General features: G+C 38.4%; 1 protein-coding gene across 1 annotated transcript in view; it reads left to right on the top strand.

Moving 5' to 3' along the window:
* Positions 1-3307, top strand: part of DOK6 (docking protein 6) — a 242023-nt gene extending 238716 nt beyond the window's left edge. The window contains exon 8 of the mRNA XM_036323166.1: positions 2989-3307. Coding sequence (XP_036179059.1) covers positions 2989-3128 — 140 coding nt within the window. The 3' untranslated portion in view covers positions 3129-3307. The remainder of the gene's footprint in view (positions 1-2988) is intronic.
* The last annotated feature ends 9838 nt before the right edge of the window (positions 3308-13145 follow it).

The following is a 13145-nucleotide window of genomic DNA, read 5'->3' as shown; positions in this document are numbered from 1 at the left end:
AATAATCTGATGAACAGAATGAACTGGTGATTATAATAGAATCAGGGACATAGAAAGGGAATGGACTGACTATTCTTGGGCAGGAAAGGGGTGTGGGAGATGTGGGAAGAGACTGGACAAAAATTGTGCACCTATGGATGAGGACAGTGCGTGGGGAGTGAGGGCGGAGGGTGGGGCGGGAACTGGGAGGAGGGGAGTTATGGGGGGGAAAAAAGAGGAACAAATGTAATAATCTGAACAATAAAGATTTAATTAAAAAAAATGTATATGAATAGGCCATGAAGTAGGAACCAAAATTCACAAGGACTTTTAAGATACACTAATAGCTGTTCACAGCTTTTTAATTATAGCATCCCCCAGGTCCTTAGGGTGCATATTCATTCACCTTACCCGCCCTCCAGTGTGAGCTAAAGGGAAAGTTCAGGAATCATTTAAATAGAGTTTCCCGTTAGTGGAGAAAACAGGTCTGTTCCAGCAAGTTTATTATTTAAGCCACAAAGTTCATTTCCTTTTGTTGTTTTGTTTTCATCAACAGAGGCTAAGGGCATAACTGAAATGAATGTTGAGAAAATGCTTAATTATTTCTCTCCTTTGTTCTCATACTTGCTGTTGCCCAAATCAAATCTCATATGTTCGGCCTTCATAGCAGTACAGTTCTGACCGAGATGTGTTATTTTTGTGATAAGTATTAAGTGGCATCATTTGTGAATAGTCTGTGAAGAAATGGGTGAGGTAAGGAAAATTATCATTTAATTTCCAGTTAGACTAGAAACTGTTCAAAGAGGAAATGAAGAAAGCAGTGGTGACCTTGAAGGAGAATGATGTTCAAAACCTGTCGTAATGAGGGACAGCACACCGAGATGGTGGGTAGCACAGAGTTTGAAAAAAAAATATGACAAGAATACAGTTCCATTCCTTGTAGAAAGAAGGGAGAAACACTGACATCTATGGGGAACCTACAGTTGCAGCTAACTTCCTACGTGTTTTATTTAATCCTCAAAACACCTTGATAAAGATATTCTCTCCATGTAGGCAAATGAGGTACTAAAAGGAGTCATGGGGCTGGCAGGACTCGGTTCCGTGTGTGTTTTGGTCCATGGCGGTGATGGTGTTTGCACACCCTGTGGAGTGAAGGGCACGGTGACTTGGCCTGGCCTGTGTGGTTCTATAGACAGTGCTCAGAAGCTCCGCTGGTGGCCTGCTCTGGTCCTGCAGAGCACAGGCTGTGTGTTCCCTTCAGCTCACATTCCTTGTTGGTTTTGACTCTCCTTGCCTGATGACCATTCCCAAAGCAGCTCATGAACCCTGTAAAGTCAGGTAACATACTTCCCATTACTTTGTCTCCACTGTGGCATTTTGAATTGTTTTAACAGATGTTTGGCAAATATCAGCTACATGATTGACCTTTTGCACCCAAGATTCTAGGATAAAAAGCTACGTGTGCACAGGCAGAGGCTTCTGAATTTGCAACTTAAGCCTTAGCTGGTAGCCCACAGATAACACGCTTTAAAGGTAAGCTCCAGCATTGCTCTCTTTCAGATAGCTCTCCTTTAAAAAACAAAAATAAAAATATATCAGGATAAAACAAAGACCAGGAGAATAGTCTTAATAGAATTTCCTCCTGATTTATGCTTATAAATGCCAATATCTCCACTTAAAGGAGCTATAAATTATCATCTAACACATCAATGCTAAGGTAAAGTGGGAAGAGGGTTCACGCCTCTCTTTTCCCCGACCTGCTTGTGGAGTCTTCACAAGAGAATCAGGCCAATGGTGAATCTAAAATGATTTTTATGTAGAAAGCAAGATTTTGCTCTCACAATATTTTCACATTAAGAGGTCCAACCAGTTTAATTACCTTTTGATTACCCAATTCATTTGCATTTCCTCCCTGGATCCCAAGCTCCAGACTCTTCAAGGAAAACACACCTGACCATGAAATGGCTTTAAGTGCATGACCTTGCAAAGGACAGCACCACCTGAGAACCTGGCCAGATGTTCCATGTTTCTGTTAACAGATTGTGTTCCCTAGAGGCCTCACCACGAGACCAGAAACAATGCAAATCAAGTTCAAGCACTCTCCTCCTTTGGATGGAATGCACACTGTGAAGGGCAGAGCACGCTGGGTCTGCCTGTCTGCTCTCCCACTAAGCGCATCCATTAGTTAATTATCATTCTCAACCAGGAAGAATTGTTAATCACTGGTTAACACGAAGGATGGGGAGAACGTTTAGTGAGGCCTTGGAGCAGGCACATTCTCCCTACGTGTTGAACATTCTGACAAGTTTTTCAGTAATCACTTCTGTTTTTTGTGTTAGCCCCATTCCTCATCGCAGGGGTTATCTGAACTACAAAAGGCATCAGTAGAATTTTCTGGAAATATATCTTCTGTAAGGTTTCATTTTGGGGCAGCTATTTCCGTAGCCATACAGACTGATCCTTTGGGTTAACTGTAGCATGAAATGGGTTCAGTTACTCACAGACCCCACTAGGATAAGCCAGGGCCTCGAACACTCTCACTGTGAAAGCTTTTTCTTGATAGTGGATGGTCATTGCTCAGCATAGGCTACTGCCTACTCAGAAAGGTTTTGAAGGAAGTGTGCCATTTGCTTTCATATGCTGGAAGTGATTATAAAAGAAAAGCAAGCAGCTTATAGACTCTCCATCAAAAATGGCGTTGCTTTTGGAAAAGCTTGTCTGCTTTTGTTTCAAAAGTTGAAGGATAGTAGAAGTTTGAGATCCTTAGAAAATTTACCTAGCTCTTTGGCATCCGGAATTGTTGGCAAGACACACTGGAGGGAAATATTGAGCCCTGCAGGTGACATTTTTAGCTCTTTGAGGAACAAAACACCAGGTTATCTCCATTTTTACCTGCTTACCTGGAGCTCAATACAGAGGCTAAGAGGGCTCTAATTTGTTTGTTTTATCAATATATCTGTGTTTTGCTTAACCTGTTTCTTAGTACAGCTCTCCTTTCTTTCTCTCCAGGTCATGGGTTTGGTTCCTCAAAGATGTCACGTGCACAGACCTTTCCCAGCTATGCCCCAGAGCAGAGCGAAGAGACTCAGCAGTCCTTGTCCCGGTCCAGCAGCTATGGATTCAGCTACAGCTCAAGCCTCATCCAATGACACACAGAGAACCACTGCTGACCAGAGAGACAGTCTGTCCCAGACCTGCTTATGGGGTCATTGTGCCCTCTGCCTCCTGGAAGACCAATTGCAGTAGAAATTGAAATGGGTTGGGTCTAGCCCCCATCCCAGAGGAAGGTTCAAAACTGGAGTTCCGCTTCCTTGATTCCGTGGCTAAGTCCTTTATTTATTGAATTTCTTGGGGGGGGGGGGGGGACGGGGGCGGGATATCTGTGTTTAACAAAGATAGAATCCAAATCATATGAACAGTCATTTAAATACAATTCTTTGGGTCTGACAGTAGCAGCAGCCCGGGCACCATGAGCATTGCCCAACAGGGTTGTACCTGGTTGGTGTCCTCATGGCTTAGTCCTCCCGTCTGATGACAGGGCTGGTCTTTAGACATAAAGGTCACCCACCACAAGCTGTGTGGCTTGGAAGGTTTTGACAGGGACAAATCCAATAAGCTCCACAAATGGCATCATAACTTGCCATATAAATAAGCCCAGTGACAATTGAGGGAACAGGAAATTTAGAACACACGATTAAGCAAGGCCTTGTAGCTCTGCGTGCGTGTGTGTGTGTGTGTGTGTGTGTGTGTGTGTGTGTGTGTAGATAAATAGAGATATGGATTTTGCTACATCCATCTATATTTAACAAGTATTATCAAATGTGTGCTGAGGGTGACAGGTCATGCTCACTTAAATAGTAGAGAACTGTCATTTGGTGTCATTAAAGTTAAAGATTGTTATGTTGAATAGCTATTTTTAAGACAGTGCTGTAAAAAAAAATGCTTCTTATTAGCAAAAGTATTTATATAGTCAAGTCTGCTCCTATGACAAGTCTGAGAGTGTGAGAAGGAGGAATGCTTTGGAAGCAAAAGAACCAGTCTAGCTGTCCTACGCCTCACGTCACTGTGCTGTCTTTCTGGTTAGCATTCCCTTGTTGGTGACAGTGTCTTTCTCCCTTTGGGTATGATCACCAGCCGGCTTCCATCTCATTTCAAGAAAAAGAACTCTAAATGAGAACCTGTTTAAGAAAGTGATTAAAATACCTGTAAAAAGAACTGATCTATTTTGCAGTCAGGAGACCAACAGGCACAGGATGGTAGATGTTTGAAACCTCACACACTCTTCTCAGCAGCCATCAGGGATTCGCCTTTTACTGTATGACCAGGACTTGCTGGGCTTGCCTTTCCTTTTGCTGGGTCAGGGTTGGCTGGGACTATGAGAAAATGGAGTAAATATAATTTTGTTCATCCTTCACACTAATGATGAAGGTTTAAAAGGAGCTGGTGATTTCCATGTGGACTGAGGAAATTTGGCTAATTCAGGTCAACATAGATAGTTTTGCTCTCGATTTTGGCATTCAGTTGAATGAAAATAAAGATGAACCTGCCTGATTATCTGATGCCACGTGCTTAAGATGGTCAGCTCACAAATCCCCTAAGAGGAATAGAAATAGCAGGGAGCCCAGACCATGTAAGATGAACACCAGATTTTTCTTTGTTAATAGCAAAATATTTTAAACTATCAAAGTTAGTCTGTTGAAAGGGTGCCTGTTTTGCTGATTAGAGATAAGGTTTATTCTTCATCCCTATCCATTCCTTTCAGAGGATTACTGCAACATTAAATGGTTCTGGGTCCCTCCTTGATCAATTCACATTTATAGCAACCACCTAGACTCTCCGCAACCCTCAGATAAATGTGAAAACCCCATCAAGATGCTAATCATAAGAGTTAATGTGGCTGTGAAAAATAATTATCCTAAGCTTTCAGGAATAAAAAGAAAATTGCTCAAATGCTCTGCACTGTGAATTTTGCTGACACATCAGAAGAGCAGATGACTGGTTCCTGACAATGACAGAGCCTTTCCTGAAGTTCCAGCTTTCAGAGTTAGGCACCTCTAAATTCCTTCAGCACAGGGCATTTGCTTTTGAAATGCCATTAGCTGAACGCACCAGAGCAACTCCCAGCTGAGACCATTTGAGCACAGCTCCTAGTGGGGTCCCACTCGGAGCAAGACTCACTCAGTCGAGCTGTTGCTTAGAGACCACAAGGGACTTAATGGGGGAAAGCCCCCAAAGGTCCTGGTTCATGTCTCAGTTTTATTAATGTGCCCGGAGCACAGACACCGAGTCCAGGGAGGTGGAATCTGCTAATTAGATGAGTTGCTCTCGTGTCTATTGGGTGGGAGACATAATACCTGCATGAAGTTACTCAAAAACACTGTTTTCTTGTGATCATTCCCAGTGAGCATAACTGACAGGGTACCAGAGATCAGGCAAAACCTTGGGCCAGTTCATTCTGCAAATCATGTTATAAAAAGAGTCTGTGAGATAGAAATTTCCTTCCCATGTCTTTATCCAATCTCATCGCAATGAGAATAAGGCCATAAAATATCTCCTGGGACATTTTTGGAGATGTATTCTCTCCTCTAACTATGCTTCCAATTGTAGCTAAGTCAAAACGACTAAATGAACAGATAGGAGAATTTATATTAACCTACCATACTTGACATAAGGCAGTGCGCATTGCAATAAAAATGACAAGCTGATAAATCTTCTACAAAAACCAAAGATGAAGAGTTACTGAACCCGTCTTCTGGAACTTCATGAAATCAATTCCACTGGAGCAACTAGAGTGGTCATAGGCATGTATTCAACTCACTTGAGCTTATAGGTTTTGACTGAAGATGCCTCTACACTTCACAAGTCATTTTTTCTCCCTCCAGAAATTGTATTATATCTTTAACATACATGTGACTTTTTCATTGTGAGGGAGTGACTTGCTATGAACCAAAGACATCTTTTGGCCCCTTCCAAAAGTGACTCCGCTGGGACTTCTCCAGATGGGGAAGGTGAGTGAAGAGGGGCACAGTTTCCATATCGGGTGGGAAGAGAGTGATGATGACAGAACCCCACATAAGTCCTAAAGGTTCGTCTGAGAGCAGAGAAAGCCTGGGGGACATACACATTTCACAGATTATGTGAGGGGATTCATTTTTTATGTCCCCAGTTTTTTCTTCCGATAATATTAATTGTTGTACACGTGACATTATATTTAAAATGCATAAAAGTACAAAATAACTTTAACCCAATAGCTCACTATTCTGATGGGGGCAAAAGAAAACACAATTTTTTTTTTTATTCCTTGAATGAATAGTAGGCTCTCAGAACTGATTTATTTATGCAGGTTGCAAATATTTATAACTCAATAGGTTCTGGCCACTGCCACAATTTGAACTTAATGAAATAAGAAATATATATTTACTTATTTATTAGGGAAGATACTGTTTGATAGAGCATGTGAAATAAAGTGAAATGTATTTATTAAAAGTAAACCTCCCCCTTTTCACCAAGTAGTAACTAGAGTACTAGTCCTAACATCTTGTACAATTTTTCTCTGTCTTCATTGGGCAATTATGTTTCAAAATTATTTATCACCTATAAAATTGTCAACCAGTTATACTTTCTGTCCAATATAGAAACAGTGAACTGATAAATAACTTCACACTGTTAGCAGTTTCTATGGATCCAATTTATTGCATGTGCTATCTTTGTAGTAAATATTAAAACACATCCTGAAAATTGATGTCTGCCCCTCATTCTTTGGCCAATATCTCAGAAAACTTTGTAAAAGAGCATGAGTATCCTATTCTCTAGATTATTTGAGCCACTTCCTAAAATGGACCATTAGTGATACAGTGAAAACAAGCTAAGCCAATTATATTCTTATGAAAATATTGTAGGCCAGTTTTGATTATTATAACACAGCCCAATAAATAGGCAATACACATTCAATGGGGCTGAGCCTAAAGACCTTTAACATATCATGTTATAACAAATATTATGCTATAAACTGCTCAAAGTGAAAAGTATGCATTTTTCTCCAATTCTATTAGCATATTATGTCTGTCCATATCTTGCAATTTCAAATTACTATACCAATAATTAACTATACTTTACAATCCCCAAACCTTGGTCTTCTCAAAATAGATAAAAATCTGCCTACTGGACATGCATTAATAATTACAATAATAGGTGATATGCCACACAAATGAATTTCTAGCCCATGAAATTTATGGAGTGCAATTTCCAATGGAGAGAGTTGAGAAGGAAAATGGGAACTAGTCAGGGCAACAATTTAGATAAGATTACAAAGACTCCAGTGAACTGTCTAGTCATTAGACTCTAGTGTAACACTCAGATTTACTTTCTTAACATTCTAACCTCGGTGCCATGTCCCAGACACGGCCTTCTTTACTAGTTTCTCTGAGTACTAAGTATGCAAGACATCAGTCGTATCAGTATTGACATTACCACACGAAGACAGCCTATTACCAACAAGTGTGCTTCCTTTAGGAGAGTGAAAATTGTTTAACACCAAAGAACATGTAACAGGATCCCCTTAGTCCAATGTCTCTTCAGTAACTTGAGAGTCATTCCTGTAGAGTCAACCTCATTTGCATGTCAATGTGAAGATACGCTATCAGTGAGACAGGCTGGGGGCTGAACAGGTCAGAAAAGATGCACAGCCCGTGTGTGCGTTCTCTATAAATGTACCTGAAAGCTTAACCCACATGTTCTACTACAAATCCTTCCTTTCTTGTTGAAGCATGTGAATCTTTGTGGATCAAGTTTTATAATTTATTACAACTAGATACGGCATTATAGTTTATAGACTCTCATGGAAGTATCATGAGATTTGGGGCACATTTTCTAGATAGGTGGAATGCTAGTTAGCTCTGGAGATGAGCGTGAAGAATAAAACTCCTGTTTTTATGTTCCCCTCAGGAGAAAACCAAAACCCATAAATGTTGTAATTTATTCACAGGCAAGAAACAGTCAGGAATAGGGTCACCTAGCAGGCTCCTAGGAATGTTTCCTTGGCTACATCTCAACTCCCAGGGATGCGTAGTAGGAGCTGAGAAATGCCACATGGCCTATAAGTGAACAGGCCCTTGTACATGTGTTTTCCCAAATTTGTCAGATGTTTCTAACTCTTCCTGGACTCATCACCAACAATATCAATTATGGGGCAATTATTAGACCTGTAGGTCATGGATGATTGGTATAAGTATTACTATTCTTATACTGTCATCCAGTTCTTTGTTGGAAATTTAGACTTACTTTTTCTAAAGTGATGGTCAAACTAAAAAAAAAAAAAAAAAAAAAAGGAAAAATTAAGTGTCTATGTTTTGTATTCCTACTAATTCATTGCATTGTCGCTGTGATTATTATTTTGGGGATTTTTATTACTCTGTAGCACTTTGATTTAATTATTTATGGCATTTGTCACAACTTTGTTAAAGAATTGATAATATCAGGGCTACATATTTTCATGCGAGTTTCAAAAAGCTTCCATTTTCAATTGAAATTTGGAGAATTGTTTTTTATGGGGTTTTTTTCTTTAAAATACCTTACACATCAAGCTTTTCCTCAAACCCTTACATAGGCAATTATTTAAATTAATTAAATTTTAGATAAATTAGAAATAAGTTAAAATTACTAAATAATATGAAAGCCACTTTTTATGTGAGATTTTCATACACTCTTCTTAGTTTAAAATTTTAATATCTTGTAAACATTTTAAAGAAGGGAAAAATATACTTATAATAGGAATATGTCAACTTCCTTCTAATAATTCCATTTAATTCGTTTTTATTTTGCTTCACTTTCTATGCCTGCTGCCTTAGTCCATATTCCATACTTAGTCCATAAGTTCATTTCTGAACTTATTTTATTAGTTGATACAATTAACTTCCTCAATCTGATCTCTGTTTTTATTTTACAATTTTAAACTTAAAGAGAACATTAAATTAACCCATTTTGTAGACACAGAATTGTGCCCCAAATGAAGCAAGGTCTCCACCCTGACCCTGCAGCTGTGCTCACCTCAGAATCTGATTGCTGTCCTTATTCACCCAAATTAAGGAATCCAAAATGTAAAGCCCCAAATTCAGGAAAAGAAGGTTGAGATAATGGCTTAATTTTTAAAAGGTTTTCTCTCAAAGAAAACCTTGTGAAAGGGTTTTTATGTTGTTTTCAAATATCATTAACTCCTTGACAGAGGGGTTGAAAAGCAGGGAAAGATGGAGAATGAAATGATTGTAGTATCTTGTTATTCAATATAAATCAGAAATGAACATGATATGGGTTCATATGAAATCATTTGATTAATGGAATTCAGATTTACATGTCTATTGCATAATTCAAGGCACAATGCCTATCTTTATCGAAAAATATATGTCAGTGAGTGGAGTGGAGAAAAAGAAGCTCCCAATTTTTATGAAGACCTGAAATGGAGAATAGAGATTCTTTCAAGTTCTAAGACACCGTGTTATTGTAGTGATAGCCAGCAGTGTATAAATCACAGCAACACATAAGTCTACACCCTCACAACGAATGCGTTGAAAGCCAATATCATCTTGGCTGCAGACGACAGAATACCTCACCTAGCACCATCTTTACACAAACCCTAGCACACTCATGCACACAGACACATTTTTTACTTTGACCTACTCTGTATATGCCCCTATACTTATCTTTTGGGATCCACACAGAAATATCCCATCTTGCAAAATCCTTATCCATATGAATCTTCAAAATGTATTAAATTATGTGTTGTATGTTTGTTTTTCTGTAAATTCTTTTAAATCATTTTATATATACTTTGTGAAGTCCTATACTGTATTTTATAGAGGGATATCATTTGTCCTTCATTAAATAGAATGTTTATGATCATTTTGATAAAAATAACTGTGGACATTACACCTTTGTCAAGAAGCAAAATACCCATTACAAATTTGCTTCTTTTCCAAAATATATGATTTGATATACTTCCTTTTCAATAATAATTGATTCCAGATAATAGTTTGGGGACATCTGTACTTAAATACTAGCTGAGCCACCTTTTGCAATGGAATGCAAAGGAATGCTGTCCCTGGAAACTAAATGTAAATTTTTTGGCAGGACAGAAAATATTATTATAATGAGGCAATAATTAAATTATTTTTAAATCTTTCTGTGTGACTTTTCCCCTTGGTAAAAATAGTACATAGTTCAAGAATTACCCTCTTCTAAATTTCTAGTTTCTATATTACAGTCCTCAGTAGATAAACTATTGTTATTAATGTCTTACAACCATAAGAAATTCACAAATGAGATTGCTACCAGGAGAATAGGTTATAGTTGTGCAATATTAAAATTTCCTCCATAACCTAAAAAAAGCTAAAGCAGTCCAAAAATACTGCTTTCTACCACAAGTTTGCATGATTGAGATTTGAACATCAAAATTGCTGGGTTTTACCCAAGAGTTACTATTGTTAGCATTGTAATATTATATGATCTCCTTACATTTTTATTTTCATGTGATGAACTGTAACTGTAATTAAACAGAATTCTGACAATCATATTCTTCGAACCTTTAAAATGTCACTTATTCCTTTATTTATTGGCTTGCTATTTTCAAAATAAAATAAAAGAGGCCCTTTATTAAATGGAAGATTGCTGAGAATTCATTATGTATTTCTGGTGCTTTCCTAACCCTGTGTTATGATAGGACATCATTTTTACTTGGTTGACTCTGGTTTGGTGGAATCATGGAATGTTAATATAGAAAATGACAATGGCGACCAGCACTTTTATTTCCAGTGAAGTGATATCCAGTTTTATTAAATGGCTTTCACAACAGCACACAACTGGAAAACAGTTTTTCTCCAGCACTAGGCTCACCCTTTAATTACAAAGGAAATTATTGAAGGTGAACATTTGCTAGAAAAACATTTCACAGCAAGAGTGAAAAGGATGCAGTTCTGACCACACTAGCTACCAGTGACTTCCTTGTTACATATTTCCATCCCTTGGCCTTGGTCACTGGCATTTAGATCGCTCAGGAAATACACTTACAGAATCCATTTCTCAAGGTTAATCTTTAAATCTTATCTGGGCTGTTCTTTATGGTTTGCTAGATTAATGTATTAGTAGTATTGTTTTTTCTTTCAGAGAGTTATGCCTTTATAGAGAGCTTCCATAATATGAGAGAAATCAAAGTGAACGCGAGAGCTGGCATTAGAGATATTGAACGTCACAAGACACAGCCCAATAGTAGTGATGCTGTTATTTTTGTAATGTACAAACAAAGAAAATGAAACCAAATAATTCCCCAAAATGGCAAAACTTCCATCTTTTTTTCCAAACTAGTCAAGAACTATATTAAACAAAGTTACTGAATTTTTGTATAGATATGGTGAATTATTAAAATAAAGGTTTAAGTAAGAACTGGATAAAATAGCTAAACATTCAAGGAAATATGAGTTATCCTATTAATCAGGGTGTTTTAGGAAATCAAGCTGCTAAATTATAGGCTCTCAAAGGCCAATCACTAAACACTTATTGAGTGCTGACTACCTACTACACTGAGCAAAAAACATGCCACATCTCCCTCCGGCACTTGGTTCTTGCTGCCTTTTCATTCCTTTTGCTATGCTTCACGGAAGAGGAGGGTGGGGGCGGGAGCAGCTGACAGCACATGGGTATGGGGCCTTCCCTAGGAGAGGACATGGAGATGGCTAGACAGCTAGACGTAAGGAGGTAACGGAAGGCAAGAGAGACCACCTCCCAGCTTCCAGTCCTTTCTCAAAACTGTTCTGAATTTCTTCCCTTCTCCTCCTCCTTCTCCTCCTCCAATCTTATTCTCTCTCTCTCTCTCTCTCTCTCATTAGACACTGCTTTTTTATCATAAGAAATTATTATACAACATAATCTAACATAATTCCAAAATTATCTCTTGCTATTTGTATGATATATTTTTTTAAAACCTCTTTTTAAAAAATTTCCTCTTCCTCTCTTGACACAAACCGCATAAGACAAAATATGCACTTGAGTCACAGAGTGCAAAATATGTACCTGTTCTACATATCTTATACTCCACTGAATATTTGCAAACTTTCGTTCTAAGGTAGCCCAATATGTGCTGTGGAGGATGTCATTCAGATTGATGGGCACCGGTCCAGCCAGTTAGTCAGAGTTGTAGCTGTGCTTTCCTCCCACGTCTCCTTATTTGCCAAGCTTCTTCTATCCCTCACCTGGACTTGCTTCCAAACAACTCACATTGTTCAAATAAATTAACTGCTTATTTCATAACACTGTGTCAGCCTCCAGTGCTTAAAACCATTACTGCCAACTTATACAGCCACAAACCCAAATATAACAGGCTTGTGCTTGTCCGCTCCACCACTCTGGGCACTGGTTACACACTTGCAGTCTGGGACTTTGTGTCCTTTTATACCTGGATGTTTTCTAGAATTGATTCCAGGTCTTATGTTTCCCTCTCTTCGTTTTTCTGGATAAAGGGAGACATCAAGATGACAGCTCTGTGGAAAGAACCACAGCTTCTGGGCCCAAGTCAAAGATCTTGAGTAACTTTTCTGGGAAGGTGAGTGTTGGAATATCTGTTGCACCGGAAGCTCCAAAGATCATGTAGACCAAGCATGTCAAACTCAAAGGCTAACACGGGTCAAATAAATGAGGCATGTGGCCTGCGGGCCGCGAGTTTGACATGCTTGATGTAGACGATTGTTGAAGAGTCTGACATAAGCTTATGGTAAATACAAGAATAGTCAGCTGAAAAGAAACAATTAATCACTCTGGGTGGGGAACAAAGTTCTGTAGGAGAGAAGGCGGTTATTTTTACCATGTGATTCAACTGAGAAGAGTATTAACAAAGTCATAAAAAAACTAAAAAAACAAATATGGAAACAATCAAACTTTAAGACAAATATTTTTGAAAGATGGTCATATGAGAAAGGTATTCATTCACATGCCATGAGTTTATGGGAATAAGACATCAACAAATCAATAAATACCCTAAAATTGAAAAAAAAATCTGGTAGTAATATAAGCGTGCTATTCAGAGAAATAGAGAGAAATTAAACAATCAGAAGAAGTGAGATGTGTCGTCTTGACGGAGGGAAATGGGAAGGGCAGGGAACGATTTTTTGTAGAAAACCCCACAC

This window comes from Myotis myotis, unplaced genomic scaffold, assembly GCF_014108235.1.
Source record: "Myotis myotis isolate mMyoMyo1 unplaced genomic scaffold, mMyoMyo1.p scaffold_m19_p_9, whole genome shotgun sequence".
Taxonomy (NCBI): domain Eukaryota; kingdom Metazoa; phylum Chordata; class Mammalia; order Chiroptera; family Vespertilionidae; genus Myotis; species Myotis myotis.
The sequence above is the reverse complement of the archived record's forward strand: the minus strand, read 5'-3'. Positions and strand labels throughout refer to the sequence as shown.